Consider the following 17,358-nt stretch of genomic DNA (forward strand, 5'->3'; position numbering starts at 1 on the left):
TGTGTGTGTGTGTGTGTGTGTGTGTGTGTGTGTGTGTGTGTGTGTGTCAGCATCTGGACAGGCGAGCGAGTCTGCAGCCCATCTTCCTCTAGTGTAGAAGACATCTATTAATAAGTTTGTCTGATTTATCTATAAATACATTTCTCCTCCTGTTCCTCACAGACTCACTATTTAAGTACTTCTGACAGTCAGTGGGGTTGGCAGGGAGGAGGAGGGGTAAGTTGGTGAGTGGGTTACTTGGCAGAGTGGGGGATGTTTAAAACGTGTGAGCCGTTATCTGTGCGGAGAGACCCTGATCCTCCTGACGTTCACAGGGAATGCTGGGAAACGTCAGGTGTTTGCACCTCTTTGGCTCCATGCTGGTATCAGTGAACACGCAGAGGCCGGCGGCCATTTTTTCTGCTTCTGCAACTGTTTCCCAGAACAACCTGGTTTGGAGGTGGAGTCATTGATTACATCACTTTTTAGACACGTTGTGCATTTACACACAAAGTATAAAATACTAGTTGGATTCCTTTCTCTCCTGTTAATACTGTTGTTATGGAGGCTAAATTTCAAGTCTATGAATAGAAATCTATTGTGAAATATTCATTCTATCTTGCAGTTGGAAATTCAAAATGTACAGTGATTAAAACAATCCTTGGATCCAAATCAACTTATCAGTGTTTCATAAAGCCAAAGATTTAATTGAACATTTTCAGTACTTTTAAAATGTTTAGGTTTAGAATTTTTTTTACAATGTATTTAATCATCCTAGCATTTAATTTCATTTATTTATTTACATGCCTCTTACTGCTGAAGAACAAAAGCAAAGGTGATGTTAGATTCAGCTTTTGTAGAATTAAAGTTCTAAGCTACAAGCATGACCAGATTAATGAAACAAAATCTGACAAAATTCCAGGTTGGAAGAACCGCAGTGACCACAGGAAGTGAAGGTTGCCCTAGCAACACAGCAAAGGAAAAGTTGAACGTGTTAAGAAGAGGATTTCTTTTTATAGTTACAAATTCATGTTTTCGTTTACACTAAGTAGCAAAAGGTAAGTATTTAGTTTCTATAGGATTTTTAGTTTTGTTTGTCAACACAAAGAGTTGACATATGTTGACAAAAACCCAGAAAATTAAACAATGGAATATCGTCTTAAATTTAGTATTGAATACATTGTTGATTGGGAGAACTGTGACATAAAATGCAATATTTATTAGCAATAAATCACCACCTTTTGTTGATTACAACTCCATAAAATATTTTGAAATTTAAAAAATATATTATTATTATTATTATTATTATTATTATTATTATTATTATTATTATTATTATTATTATTATTAATTAACTTTATTATTATTATTATTACCAAACTCATTTTATACATTTCAGGATTTTCTACAAAAACGCAGGTGGTGTCGTCATCACGCAATTTATAGGCGGGTATTATTTGGACCAGGTTTCTCCTTTATGGCAGGCAATTGTATCATGTAATTTATTAATCCGCTGTTTGAAACAGAAATTTAAAAGTCTTTCTGAAGACGCTACGCTTTCATTTAATCTTAGAAAATGGAAACATGGTAATTTGGACGTAAATAGGAGTCATGAAAGTGAATGAACAAAGTATATTTTCAAAATCATTAATTTATTCACAGTGAAACTTGGACACAATAAAGAATTAAGTTATGTAGGGTGAATTTTAATGGGTAAAACTTTGTTTTGAATAAACATTCAATTAAGCCTTTCTTGATTATTGTTTTAATTATTTACTTCTTTTTTTTATGTCATTTGGAAAACAAAGTCTCATTGATATGATCAGTGAAATTTCCAACAACAAGATCAGGCTCTATCCTGACCCTGACTGGCCATAATAGTGATGTTAATAACACATCATACAAGAAAAGAAAGACCTTTTCTGCAGCTTCTTTACAATCAGTGTAAATCTGGAGTTTATTGGTCACACAGTCAGAACAAAGAGAAAAGGGAAGGAAAACATATAAAAACAGCTTTATTTTGGCCATAAAAGCGAGCTTTTATTGCAGTGAGTTGCACCAGCATGTCTCTGTCGGCCATCTTGGAGCTGATTTGAGCTGGTCAAGTGAATAAAGAAGCTGTCGCTTTAAGAACAGCAATAACGTTTTGGGTTTTTTCTCTGGTTTATACTTGAGTTTATTTTCCCAGTCGTAGCCTTTTATCATTTTTCTGGTGTTTGGTCTACAGTGATTTTGAAACTGTTGTTAGGCAGCACCACAAAAATGCTCAAAAGGAAAGTCTTTACAGGCTCAAAGAAAAGCTCTTAGAAGCAACTAGGAAGACTGAACTATGTAACGTTATGGAGCATTAATTTGTTTATATTTCACAAGTCACATATTTATTTTTAGTATCAACTTTTTGTTTTCCCTGAAGTGATTTTAATTGTCCTACTTATATTGAAATTCCAGGAAGAAAATAATCAAATAAAAATAAATAAATAATAAGTAGTGCTTTCTTCTTATTTTTTAAAAATAAATTGCTAAGGTTTCCAGCCTTGTCTATAAATGAACAGTCACTTTGGTTTTGATAACTTTGTCCAGAGATTAGTTTTAGTGAATGGCTTTTGGTTATTCCCAGATACTGGAATCACAAACAAGTATACAAGTTGGCCACTTTTTTGGGAACGCCTGTGTTTGCAAACAGAAACAGTGACATAGCCAGTCCCATTGCAGAAACTTAACACTTTTGATGAAGCTCAAAGCAAGCATTGGAATAGGGGAAAAAGGAAGGGTCAAGTGATTGCGAATGTGAGTCTGACTAGTTCGGATGCTCGTGATCTACTGGGGATCTCTTAGAACATATCCAGTGAGCATCAGTTGTGTGGAAGGAAAACACCTTGCTGATGAGAATGGATGAAACGGATAGTGTGGTTAACGCCACCTGATACTCCTTTGGGCTCAGAACAGGAAACTGAAGGTACAATTCACACAAGCTCAGCAGCACTTGATGACAACAGACTGGGGAAAACGCTGCCTGGTCCAATGAGTCTAAAGACTTTCAGATGGCAGGGTCAGAGTTCAGTGTAAACAACATGAAAGTACAAATCTGTTGTGCCTTTTATTAAAGATTCAGGCTGGTAACGATGTGAATAAAGACTTCTTGACACATTTTAGGATATCATTCACTTACCACGGCCTGAACGCGTCCATCCGTCCCTTTATGACAGCAGTGTGCAACTGTGCAACTGCCAGATGGAAGTTGCACAGTGTCACGAAGCTGTGCAGTTTTGACTCAGTTTTGATCTGAGTCAAAACTGATTTCTTGAACATGTGAAAAAGTTTACTGCATTCAGATAGGCTCCAAAGTCCCCAGATGTCCAACAGAGAGCGAGATCTCTGATGTTATTCTGTCCATATGGACAGAATAAGAGAGAGAGAGAGTTATTCTGTCCATATGGACAGAATAACAGAATATATATGGACAGAATATATATATTATATATATTTTTTCTACCGTTTTTTTGAAGAGGGGCCATGAAGAAGAAAAATTGAAAGCAAAAAATGGGGTCAGTGAGGGTATGGACAGAATAAACTAACTCCGAGTTTGACGTGTCTTAACACAAAAGTCGAACTGAACTTTGTGAACTTTGATAATCAAATGCTCTCAGTTTGATATATTTCAAGCACTCTAAATCATTTGACAATTTCATCAGAAATGTAAGTTACTCCCTAAAGAGAAATAATCTATTTCCTTTGCAGGCCGGCCCTGTAAAAATGTCTGGTGTCGCCACTGGCATCCATCTATCCATGATGTGAGGTTGACAGCCTGAGTATTTTATGACCAGTCTGCTTGCCATACCCGGGGATGCTGCGACCGACTCTCCTGTGCGCGCGAGCTGTAGCAGCGGCTCCTCCTCCTCTTCCTCCAAAAATGTCGCAGGAGCTTCTCCTCTCGCCGCGGCGCTTCTTTTCTTTCCCTCTTTTCTTTTTCTCCCAGCGCCCCTAAAAACCCCGCCGAATTTGTAGCTGCCACCGCCGGAAGCAGCGAGCTTCACCCGGACGCACGAACCGGCCTTTCTCCCCTCCCCACCACTAAGGTGTTTAAACACTCAGCCCGGCTCCCCCCCCCCACCCCCCACTCTCTCTCTCTCTCTCTCTCTTTTCATCTCTCTCTGTCATTCTCGGTGTCTCTCTCTCCTGAAACCGCCGCAGAACTCCGCCGACCGTCCACCAGGTGACTGCGCGGAGCGGAATATTCATCAGCACCGCCACCGTCGTCGTCTTTCATCCCTCCGCTCCTTCGGACTCCACGGGGACCGGAGCTGCCGCATCCCTGCATCCTTCCTCCCCTCGCCCCGCACCCTCTCTCTCTCTCTCTCTCTCTCTCTACCCCCCTCACCCCCCCTGCGCTGTGTCCTCTCATCCGGTTCGGGACATTCTCCGCTCCACGCACACGCACACGCAGATTAACGGGGATTCTGCTTCCCCGCCCGAACACTGATGCTGATGTCCTTGAGCTCGGCCTGCACGGTGAGTCGGAGAGTCCGTGCGTGGCTGCGTGCGTGACTGTTATTTACCCCGGGCGCCTTGTATTAATGGAGGGAGGATGTGTTGCTCATTAGTAGCATGTCGGACGGACTTGCAGAATGTGCTCGGCCTGATGTTCTCATCATAGGCCTTTTTTTCTTCTTCTTTTAGCTGTCAGAACTGACCACACAGCAGAGCAGAGCACAACAACCTGCATGCAGACAACGTTATGACATTAGGAGAAAGCGTGTGCGTCTGTGAGTGTGTGTGTGCGCGCGCGTGTCTGTGCGCATCCATCCCTGCGTGTCCTGTGTCAGTGGACGAGCTGCCATAACATTTTCACCGATCAGCACTCGCTGTTCTCACCCCTCCCGCCCCCCGCTCGCCTCCGTGTTTCTCGGACATCAGACGCGCTGTTCGTCTCGGTTCCGGTGCACCTGCAGCGCCGAGCCGAGAGCAGCCGAGCTGCGGGGTTTCGGTTCGATCCGGCGGGCAAAAGGGACCCAAACAAGTAGCCCCGGCACAGGATGGCGGGGGAGGGAGGGAGAGTTTGGCAGGTGGAAGGCCGGTGGCCGGTAACCTTGCGGAGGGACATTGGTTGGAGACAAGCAGCAGTCCACCGGCTGCGCTTCCTCCTCCTCTTCCTTTTCTTCTTCTTGGGTTTTAGTCTTTCATCCTCTTGTTGCTGTTGAGCTTCAGCAGCGGAATGAAGATCAAGCACGTCTGAAGGTGACCAGCAAAGGTCGTTTACTGAGTGGAATACTTATTGCTCCATTCCTGCACGATTCAGGTGGTGCTTTGGGTGGAGTTGGGGAAGAGATGGACCTGAGATACCTGGAGTGAGTCAAGTTTGAGCTCAGCCCTTAACTCCTTTGTTTCTCTCTTTCTTTCTCTTCTATCCATCCTCTATGATAATGCAGATGCCTGTGCCCTGTTGGCAGCTCACCTTTAATGGCACAGCCTGCATTGCATCCTAAGTGTGCTTGTTCCCACCGGGCCCTGTAGAAGTGTGAGTGGCGCAGGGCCAGGCGGGCCAGGCGGGCCAGGCGGGCGGCCGCACATACTGGAGGGTCCTCTGCTAGAGGTGACCCTTCAAACCTCTCTGCTGGAAATCCGGTGCTGCGGCTGCACAGGGGAGTCACAGAGTCGGGACGGGAGCAACACGGCGTTCAGTCACATGTGCTCACAGTGTGGATCTGCTGTGGAACTGGTGTGCTGTGGCAAGTCGAGTCGCCGACCCTTCTGGCCTGGAATGAAATCCCGTGAGGAGCCTCTCCTCTGCTTTGTACCATTCTTGACGTTCTTTCTGTAGCGATGAAGAGAAAACGTCCCGAGGGGTTGAAGAGTGGCCGCTTTTTTATTAAAAATGAAAATAAAAATAAGCAAATCACCCGTCCCCTTCGGGGGACAGTGTGCGGACGAGCTTTCAGGATAAATGGGCAGCCGGCTGAGGACTGTGCTGACCTTTTGTCTGACTCTTTTCATGTTAAAACACACTCCTCCCCCCCAGCTCCCCTTTCTTATTCCGAAAGTGCTGCCCTGTGTGACACATTAGTGTGTGTCATGACAGAGATCATAGAACTCATGTCTCTGGGCACGAGTGCTCACGTCTTTGTGTCTGCTGTCCATTTCCCCTTGCATCCTATAGATAAAGGCCTGCATATCATTGAGTTAGGGATGCAGAACAAATGAAGTAATGACCTTATTTATTTATTTATTTATTTTGCATTATGCATAACAGACTCACAGGCGAGCATCAAATCTTTGAGGGGAACAAACAGGACAGACTGAGAGTCGTGGCTGCAGTAGTTGTGTGTGTGTGTGTGTGTGTGGGTTTGTGTGTGTGTGTGCGTGTGTGTGAGGAGGGGGGTAAACAGAGGAGGATTTTCCTTCATGAGCGTTACAATATCAGACAGAATCAGTGAGTGAGAGATCAGGCAGGTTAGGAAAAAGTACAACTGACTGGGTATAGAAATGATGATAGTAACAAGAAGCAGACACAAAGATAGGCAGACAAAATGAAAGAAATAAAAAAAGAGAGGAAGGTGACATAATAGGCAAGGATATACAGATAAATATATGGTAGAGAAGGGAAGCAAAAGAAGATGGAGAGCAAAAAAGGGGGGGCTTCAAAGGAAGCTGGAGCAGGGTGACTCAGTCATAAACTAACACTCTCAGTCAGGATGGAAGCATGGCAGGACAGAGAGGAGAAGGGAGGGAGAAGATGCAAGAGGCAGAGGGAGCAGAGGGAGAGCAGGGAGAAGAAAAGGAATTCATGATGAGCTTCTGCTAGTTTCTTTCTTGGTGTTTCTTTCTCTTTTTTCCCCCTGCTCGTCCTTATGCAAAGCACCTTGATCAGAGTACGTTTTGTCATGCGTTTTGCTAAGAATATTTACAGCTGCCGGTAATTACTCGCGCGGGATGAGAGGGGAGGCTTTATGTGAAAGCGAGTTGAAGGGACCAGTGTCGGGTTGGGTTTGTTAGGGCCGGTTCCCGAGCGAGGATCAAATGGAGGGCTTTGCAAGCAGGTGCAACGAAGACGGCCATGCTCTCTGCTTCGGTTTTCACTAGAAATGCACCAACTGGAATTTGTTTGGATTGATTACTGATTTTTGCAACACATGAAGTTATGACAACAGCACTGACAACATCGCTAGCCTTCCTGCCTTGGGCAGTCATTAATTATTTACAGTAGGAAACGAGACGGCGTCAAACAGCGTGTTTCTGAGATCAGCAGCTTTAAGGCAGAGTTTTAGTGTTTTAAAAACAAGACAAAATCATTACAGAGTTGGCCTTTCAAGCTGGCTTCTACATTTTCCATTAGTGATTACCGTGATGGGACTTAGCATCTCTAACTGGAAACGGTTATATTCTCAAGTACCACATCAGTAAAAACACCAGTTTTTCAAGTATACAAGCATCTCAAGAGATTCGAAAACCATAACAGTGAGACTTGGGCTTCTCTAATTTCTGGGCTTCTCTAATTTCTGGGGGTTTGTTACAAAAACGCAAATGGAAGAAAAAAACAGCTTCTCTCCTATTGGCTCTGTCTCACTTCTCCATTAATTTTCAAGATTAAAGCTGGAAAAGCTGGGAATTCTCTGGAAATGTGCTGCGAACGTTGGCAGCACATTTCCAGATCTGATTTCTTCTTTTTGTAGACTTTTGTTTGTCGTTTTATTTTGTTGAGAAGTTGCATTTTTTGATCCTGTGCAGCTGGAAGGAGTTTTGCTCTTGGGCTTGTAGTTCAGGTATTACCTGAGCTTATGAGATGCTAAAATACCTTGTTGCCATGGTATAACATGATAACCATTGTGCAAAAGGAAAAGCCAATTTTTTTTTGCTTCATGAATGCAGAGAAGGACCAAAGAGCAGAGAGAGAAGGAGCAAATTCAAACCATCACTTCCTTTGATCACAACAGACAAGGATCATATCCCCTACTCCAGCATCTCTTTAACCGTACTGAGATTTAAAGTAAATGCAAATTAGGTGAATTAGCAGTTATTACTAACAATTGATGGTGTCATCCAGAACGTTATTGTAGAATATAGCCTCTGCTGTTAGCATGTTGCTAAGTGTCAAACTGTCTTCAGTCAGAGGATTCTTTAGATTCTGCTCCTGGAGATCCTTCCAGTCTACAGCATCACCATCCACACAGACTCTTTGAAAACATTTGGATGCTATGGGTTCCGACTTCCCAATGGGACAGTGTTATTTATTCTGTTCTATTCATCGAGTTATTAATAAATAGTTCAAGTATTACAGCAAGTATCAGCATCAAGTTAAAGAAAAGTGGTATAATAAAAATAATATGAATAAGAATAAGAAACTGCAAGGAGGGCAAAGTAATAAAAAATAATACTGCAATCTGAAATAACATACTCAGATTGAAAGAAATGTACGACTGAGTAGAGTAATTAAAAATGTGCAAGATGCGCATGGACATTTTGTGCACAAAAAAAGAGACTTCACAGGAAGTAAAAAAAAACATAAAAAAACTGAGATGTGCAAATAGCAGCAGGGATGTAAACCTATTGAGTTTGTTGGAGCAACGATGGTGGGAGAATGTAATAGCTGCTAGGGGGAAGGATCAGTGATAGCGCTCATTTGTGCACTGAGGTTGGAGCAGTCTGTCACTGAAGGAGCTCTGCAGGTCAGCAATTGCTTCTTGCATGGGATGAAAGACGTGTCCAGCTTTTATGTTAGCCAAAGTTCTGTCTTTTCTTCTCTGGAAGAGAAACACATTGTTATTACCTTATATTGGTGATATTAGTTAGCCTGGTTCATAGCATGACAATTATCAAAACCAGTTGGTTTCAGAGTTTGAACTGGAACGGCTCGTGGTTAGATTTATTGTTGTTCTCAAACATCACAAGATCCAGTTTCAGATGAAAAGTGAAACAAAGTATTAGAAGCTACCAGAACTTGTTCCTGGTTCACTGCCATCCACTAAACCACATCCATCCATCCATCCATCCATCCATCCATCCATCCATCCATCCATCCATCCATCCATCCATCCATCCATCCATCCATCCATCCATCCATCCATCCATCCATCCATCCATCCATCCATCCATCATCCATCCATCCATCCATCCATCCATCCATCCATCCATCTTCCACTTTTCTGAGATCAGTCTTGTAGTTAACAGGTCCAAGAGGGAACTGCTAACTTCCTTCTTCCCAGTGACATCCTGGTAATATTCTGGGTGTCCGAAGACATTTCCATTCCAAACGTGTTAGATAGTCCCCACAGTGAGTTCTGGGACTTCTCAGGGTCTCCACCCAGTGGGACATGCCAGAAAAACCTCCAAAGAAAAAAGGCTAGGAGGCATCCAGATCAGATTCCCACACCACCTGAAATTTGTCATTTCGATGTGGAAAAGCAGCAGCTCTGCTAGCTCCCTGTGAATGATGGAACTCCTCAGCCTGTCTCTAAGGCAGAGTCCAGCCACCCTGCAGAGGAGGCTCATTTTGGCCACTGAGATCCAAGATCTTGTTCTTTTGGTCTTGATCCATGGCTCACGATCACAGGCAAGGGATAGAACATGGGTGGACTGGAAAATGGAGAGCTTTACTTTTTGACTCACCACAAAAGTTCAGATCAGTGTCTGCATTGCTGCGGACGAATAGGCCTGTCTCAATTACACATTTTGCTGAATGACAAATTGTCCCAGGAGTTACTGCAATAAATGACAACATCCCACAGTTTCATGCTTCTCAGTGTCCTCAGTGGATCACAAGCTCTCTCTCTAATTTGGAGTCTTTATATTTGATTTGGATAAAAATGTCATCCAATTAGTTGATGACTTTACACTTGCTCTCTTTTTAATTTGACGAACTGTTTCACTCGAAAAAGCCGATGGAGTAGTGTCGCTTGAGAACCTCATGGACCCGTTGCTGGACTGAATATTGAATATTAACTAAAAAAAGCAACAAAAAAAAAAACCAATTCTGCTGCTTCTCATCTGCTTTGATAAGTAAACATGCTGTTTTGTGTACACTTATAATTTTATTTCGAAGATAATGTTTCAATATTGTGTTTACATCTTGTTACAGTGCCAAAAAGAATCAATAGATGTCAATTTAAATATCACACGCGGTGATCAGTGATCAGGGCTCACAATGTGCTAGTTTGTGTATTTATTTAGATGAGGTTGGATGGTGTTGTGATTTTATTCCCACTTAAAAAACAGATCAATAAAAGTCAGCTTTGACGTTTTTGGTGTGTGCTGTGCTCTCTTCCAGGTCCTGGTGGTGTAGCACTAGCTACCTCTAAACTGGATCTGCTTCCTGCCTGTGATTTATCAGCCACTCTTTCCATCTGTCCATCATCGCTTCATTCCTGTCTGCGAGTCCACCAGCATGTCTGTCCGTTTGTCCACGGACCAGCCGTGACCCTGGAGGGAGGGGGACAGAGACGAGGAAAGAGTGGAGTCGCCGGGGAGACAGAGGAGAAGAAAGCTGGATTCATTCAGACGTCACGTCTCTGAAGTGCTCCTGCTCGCTGTCCTTCATCCTCCTCACCCTCCTCCCCCGCCTCCCTCTGTTATGGAGATTTAAAGGAGCAGTGGGAGGTTAGGTCAAGGTAGATAGGAGGGGGAAAAAACAACCACCACCCCTTATGAAGAAGTAAAAAAAAGAGAGAGGAAGATTAATTCAGTCACTCAGTTTAAAAAACAATAAAGAAAAAAATTAGGCGCACATGAACAACCCTTCACCTGTCAGACGAAGGAGGAGCTGAGTAGATTACGGAGAGAACGGACAAAAAACACATCCAAATTATCTTACTGACATGTCAACAACAGCAACAATGGGGGAAATGGCAAACAGTGCTGTGGAGTTTTATCCCAAAGGGACTCGAGGCAGGGGCGGAGGAGGAGGAAGGGCAGATGGCAGCCTCACAGGGGGAGACTTTGGGGTCACGGTGAAGGAGCTGAGGGAGCTGATGGAGCTGAGAGGAGCTGACGCCCTACAGAAGATTCAGGATGGCTATGGAGACACAGAGGGCCTCTGCCAGAGACTACAGTCCAGCACCACTGATGGTGAGCACACATGGGGCCTGAATGGGCTGGCAGACAAACATGAATGGATGCTGAACCAGATTGCTGATTTGTTAAGAGCACAGACTGGTGCACGTTCTTAAATGTGTTAGAAAAAGTCTTTAAATTCCACGTAAAATGTTTCACATTGCATTCACAAATAGATGAGTGAATTGTTTCGACGGGCACGTCTGTGCTGAATGAAAGCGCAGCAGCATGAGCTGAAACAATAGTACAACAGTGAACGCTGCATCCAAGTTATTTGATCTCTGGTATCAACATTTGGCTCAAGTGGACGGCCCAGACTGTAAACACAACACACTAAAAACACGGACTGGAAATGAGCATGAATGTCGTTTCAGGCCTGGGTTGTTCTTGCTCAGGCAAACTGAATTAACTTCGGTGGATCCTACAGAATGAAAGCACTTAGGACAAAACTGTAGAAGCACACTTCACTTTGGCTGGTAATCCTGGTTTCCGGGTGAGCAGCATGCATACGGGTGGATGGACTGATTGATGAGTGGATGACAGGATTATGGTGGATGAATGAAGAAAAAGCTGAGAGCAAAAAAAAAAAAAAAAAAAAAATCAATGGGTGAATGAAGTAAAAGTGTGTTACTGTGGGATTAACCAGGAATCTCAGACAGCTCCAACCTGCAGATGTGCTTTGGTATGAACAACCATGGCAAAAAAAAAAAGGATTTCAGTGAAAAATTTGATTTAGCTACAACACCTGGAGTGTGTACATAGTCTTAGTTCACATTCATGCCAGTCTTGTTGAGTTAGCTTTTGTTTAACTCTATTTCATTTGCCTATAAATTCTGGTTTCCTATCATTTCTGGAGGTGTGAATACATAATTGAACTTTGACTAGACCTGTCTGAAACCCCAGGTCTCAGTTCGATTGAGTCCGGTGTAGTTCGAATGCATATGTGAACACCAAGTGGACTGTAGTGCAGGGCATTCTGGGAAAATACAATCAAAACAAATATGCATGTCTAGCGCTTGTCATTTTTTGCCAAAGACAAAAGAGAAAATCTTACATTTGCTAAAATCTGATTCTACTCCATATTTGTTTCCTTTTTGTGAAAAAGAAAGTTGCGCTCAGTGTCTTCTTCAAACGTTTTGTGCAATTTCCTTCTGTGATGGTGCAGCGCCTCCACAGGCGAGAGGGGAACCGGCTCGTCTGACTCAGTGCAGCGTAAAACAGAATCACCACAACTGAAAATGGAACAAATGTTGCAATTTTGGTTCTCAATTGAACCAAAATTGTCGACCAGTCTATCAGGTGTGAAAACACCCTTAGTTTTCCTCCGGTGGTCCTCTGTTTTCACAGTGAATCTTCAAATATCCAAAGGATACCAGATATTTGTATTGTTTGTTGATTGGTGAGCAGAGAGATCCTTAGTTTGTTTGCTATTGAACCTGCTTGGTCGTCCACAGTTGTGAAGCAGACATTTACTTTGTGTGACAAATGAGAGGGAATCTGTGAGATCTGTAGAGCATGTTGATTTTCACTGGTCGAGTGAACCTGATATTGACCCTCAGCTGAAGGCTGTTTAATTGTTGCAGCTCTTCTTTCCACAACTGTAGTTGAAATGTGCAGAGATTTACTGAGGCCAGCTGAATCAGGTGCTTTACAGCTTGTATTGGCCCAGCCACATTTCATTAAGCATCCACTAACATTAACATCATGGATTTAGTTGTAAAGCCGAACGCTGAGACACTTTTGTGGATACATTCTCATTGCAAGTCTATAGAGGGGGAAAAAAGAAGCTAATTGCACAGCGTAAGGCTATCTTTAACCTATTGCATGGTTTAATTTATATCAAGGACTTGCACCCTCTTCTGTTTTTCGGCGATCCCATTCATATAACCTTTCACTTTAATTTATTCATCAGTGTAACAACAAATCAAAAAACGGCATGATAAAAGCATATTAACATTTTTCTTATGTACCAACTCAGTAGCAATGTAACTTCATGATAAAAGAAAAGTCACACTCATAGCACTGGAGGTTTAATGTCTACATAATATGATCTTTAACCACACAACATGTTCCACCTCGTCACTATTTACTAAACAAAGATGAAGCCAAACTGGAAATCTGTTTCTGAAAAATTATGTGGGTCCTGTGATTCCACAGCGAGTTGAACCTTTAGAAGCTTTTTCCACACGCTTTTCTTAGGCATGCAAACGATGATTATGAATGAATTGTAGCCACGTTTCTGGACATATATCTTAAAGTTGTTTTTGAGAATCTTTTCTGCACAGCTCACTGTGCAGCTCACTTAAAGTCCCAAGGCAAGATTTCTGCCATGCTGTTGAATATTTGCTGCGGTGTTTGTTGATTACCCACTGTGTGTTAAGAATCTTGTCAGTCTGACTTTAGTATATAGTGCAGAAAACAAGTATTTGGTATTCTGGGAGTTTCTCGACTTCCAACAAATGGAGAGATCGATCATTGTCATCATAGGTGCACCTCAACTAGGCCAGACATTTCCTCTAGTTTTTGACCAGGTGTGCAGACACTGCAGTGGGGATTTTGGTCCACTACTCCACATACATCTTTAAGGTTTCAGCTCCCTCCAGAGTTCTCTATTGGATTCAGGTCTAGAGTCTAGCTAGCAGACAAGGTGGATGAATTGTCATTCCAAAAGCAGGTAGAGAGGGAATTGAACTAGTGACCAACTGAACTCCTATCACCGTCACCACTGTGTTCATAGCCTCTCACCTACACAACTGTAGGTAGATAAACTTGCAGCAGGAACCAGGTTATCCTAGGAATAGAAAATGAATGGATGATAGAAAATGTTTCCAAGTTGAAACCATTTCACTTGAAAAGTTTTGAAAATTGAACTTTAAAATATGCACTTGAGGCTAGACTTTAAAGACCATCACCTGTGTATGCAGTTTACTTCTACAAACATTTATTTCAGACTGAATCACTCTCAAAGAGTTGAGTGAATTTCCAGTGTTGCACCATGTCAAGATGTTGCAAGTCCAGTTGAAAAATTTTCTTGCAACTAAATAATTCACTTCCAGCTACTATCAATACAAAGAGGAAGCGACTAGGAATGAACAACAAAAAAGTGGTTGCACATGTAAAATCACAGTGTTGGGGTTAGACACATAGTAGTGTCAACTTTCTGCAGAGTCTTTATGTTCCCTTCAGGTTTGCTCAAGTGTAGAGAGCTCAATGGAACCGGTTTCCATTCTTGGTCTTACACTAACTACTAAATGAAATGCACCGTATCAGATGGGTATGGCGGTTCCCTGCCTGGTAAAAACCAGCCTCTTGTTCTCTGTTTTCCTTTGCCCAGAGAGTCTGGAACTTTGAGGAGTGTTGTGAAATAATTGCTTCACAATAGCGTAAACTCTGAATGAGAGGACTCTGTTGACGTTTGAAACAATTGGATCTGGTTTGACCCATTCGCTGAAGCTTGGCTGGGATGTATGTAATGTGCTTGTGATATGAAGCTTACTGGAAATTGCTTGCGCTGTAAATAACGTTCCCTGAGAAGAGCTGAGTCAAACACACATATTGGCAGCAATAAAATGTCTTAAACAAATCCCCCTGTTCCAAGTTTAATTATGCAATATTTGGAAGCATGGCCAACATGAGTGAACGGCTTGGTTCACCTCCTCTACTGTCAATGTCATCACAACTCCTTCTGTTTGCTGATTGGCCCGATATCCTGAGAAATCCAGTTCAATGGGAGAAATCCCAGATGGAGCACTGAAGGGACCTAGATCTTCTCTTATAAAATCTGTAAATATCTCATAAACACAAGGGTATGGTTTAGAGTTTCATCAAAATATTTTTTACCATTGTGACAATGATAAAATTGATTTAAAAGATCCCAGATTACTTCTTTTTAGGTAGCTGCACGGCACAGCTTCCTAATGCCACACACATGAATACTGGTGTTGAAAACAATCCTATTAGAGACATGATTTATATCACTTAGCAGAACGCTTCAGATTTCACTCTATCATATTTATGAATTTACTGACATTTATTGATGCTCTCGTGGGGCAAAAATAGTAAAATTTATATATATCTATATATCTATATATATATATATATAATTTTTTTTTTTGCATTATCTGACAAGCACAAATTTAAATTCTTATGGCAAGAAATTTTCATGAGGAATGGTAAAGATGTAGTGTCAATGTCCACAGTGGGTCTAACAGGGTGTGGTAACACGCTACGCCCACTACTTCAACTAGTTGTAACCTAGCAACACAACAGCGGCGACAAGTTGGCTGACAAATTCAGCAACAGAAATAAGGATAATGCCGAACTGTCAGATCGAGAGAAACAGAGATGGATGAATAAAGGAGGCTGAGCGAAAGTGTGTGTTTAACCGCAGCGACTGTGAGGTTTGTGTGTGTGTTTCTGTGAGTGAACAAGGGAGGTGGAGGAAAAGTGTCAGGGCTGCTGGTATTGAGTTACAGTAAGTCTGTGTTGAGTGTTGCTAATTTGATACTGTGAGTTGGTCAGGAATCAGTGCAGCAGGTCCCAACAAACCCATCACAAACCCATCACAAACCCATCACAAACACACACACACACGCACACACACGCACACACACACACACACACACACACACACACACACACACACACACACACACACACACACACACACACACACACACACACACACACACACACACACGCAGACTCGTGTTGGCAGAACCACCAAGCACAGTTTACCCACAGATACGCATAAATGCTGCTCTCCGGTCACTTCTTTGGAGCCACAGCTCAAAAGCTGCCCGTATGAACTGGAGTCAGAACCCAAAGCGTTTTAATCTGCTGCTGATCGGCTGCATCCTCTGCTTCCCTGAGTCCAAAAAGCAAAACCAAAACAACTGAGGGCTGGATTTAGCAGATCTGACAGTGAAATATGGGCAAATGCATAGACATGCATGGATACGCTACAATGCACTTGGTCCTGTACATCATCTGTAATGTGATGCATAAAGTCGGATGGGTCTTAAAACAACAGAGTGAAATCCCATTCCCTCTCTCTGCCACATATGGATACACCAGCACTGCGGTATGAGAGCATTACATCCACAGCAAACAGCCAGAATGTAGGAGGGACAGCAATTTGGAAGAGGGAGTGAGAGACTGTATGTGTTTTAAGAGGAGAAAGCTAAGGGGTGAGGAGGGAGAGCTTGAACAGCTTGCCGCATTGTCAAGGACACATCAAGGAGAGATTGAGAGAGAGGGAAGAGAGCTATGGAAGAGGGATGAGAAAGAAGAGAGGAGAAGAAAGAGAGCTAATGAAAGGAGGGTACGGCTCTCTGGGATTACTCAGCACTGGGTCACTTGTTTTGTATCGCTCCTCTCTTTGCCTCGGCCTGAACCCTGTTGAGTGTCAGAATTCCACGCAGCTACTCTGCTGCATGCGAATCCCTGCAGCAAGCATGTTTCATCCAGGATGGAAAGACAGCCAACCGTATCAGCCAACCGCAGCTCGCGAATCCCCGCCTTCCTCAGTGCTGGTAGCCTATCGGAAAAAAAGAAAAGAAAGAAAAACTCCTCTCAAAACATACACACTGGAGCAATGACATCACCTGTTGCTGGGCAGGAACCTGTTAGACACAGGAAGCCCTGGACCTAATATCCCGGTCACCTTGGAAACTGCTGAGGCTGAAGGGGAGAGGAAGCTGAGGAGACTGTAGATTGAGGTAGACTTTGCAAAAATCATACATGCTGTCAAAATATTTATTTAGATTCACACATGAGCAAAACAGACTTAAAATACAAAAATCTCTTGGCCTGACTCTGATTTTATAAAAGAAACTAATTCATCCATTTTCTAGACCCTCTTAGCCATTTTTAGGGTAGCAGAGAAGCTCGTGCATTAAGCAATAAATCAATTAATCACATCATGACAAATTAAAACGAGCTCAATAATTTCTATTTGCATGATTGTTTTTTTTCTTTTTCTCTCTCTCTCTCTCTCTCTCTCTCTCTCTCTGTTCCTACCAAAGACAAAAACAATAGTTGACAGTCTGATGCTTTGGTTTCATCCAGGCCCGTTTTTGAAGAATATTTTTGTTTACAGAGACTTCCGTATCCATTTTATTTATTGTTTTGAGTTGTTTGGTTCATTTATTTTAGATATTTAGAATATATTTTATGTCCAGTGTTAAATGTTTGTAAGAACTTCTACAAAGAATGTATAAAATGGCCTAATTTTTTACATATAAACAAATCTTCAGCAGTTATTGTCACTGCTACTGTAATACCATAAAATACTGATTATAGTACACGGTTCTTAACGCTAAATCGGCATCGATGTTT

General features: G+C 42.4%; 1 protein-coding gene across 5 annotated transcripts in view; it reads left to right on the plus strand.

The window, feature by feature from the left end:
- The first annotated feature begins 3,717 nt into the window (after positions 1 to 3,717).
- atp2b3b (ATPase plasma membrane Ca2+ transporting 3b) overlaps positions 3,718 to 17,358 on the plus strand; it is a 62,976-nt gene continuing 49,335 nt past the window's right edge. For 2 of the 5 annotated variants that reach the window (XM_055048406.1, XM_055048407.1), the window contains exons 1-2: positions 3,721 to 4,488; positions 10,238 to 11,034. In XM_055048406.1, coding sequence (XP_054904381.1) covers positions 10,785 to 11,034 — 250 coding nt within the window. In that variant the 5' untranslated portion in view covers positions 3,721 to 4,488; positions 10,238 to 10,784. Of the gene's footprint in view, positions 4,489 to 10,237; positions 11,035 to 17,358 lie in introns of all 5 variants that reach the window. The other 3 variants (XM_055048410.1, XM_055048405.1, XM_055048409.1) reach the window with 3 other exon arrangements.

The sequence above is a fragment of the Poeciliopsis prolifica genome, unplaced genomic scaffold, assembly GCF_027474105.1.
Source record: "Poeciliopsis prolifica strain line A6 unplaced genomic scaffold, Auburn_PproV2 SCAFFOLD027, whole genome shotgun sequence".
NCBI lineage: Eukaryota > Metazoa > Chordata > Actinopteri > Cyprinodontiformes > Poeciliidae > Poeciliopsis > Poeciliopsis prolifica.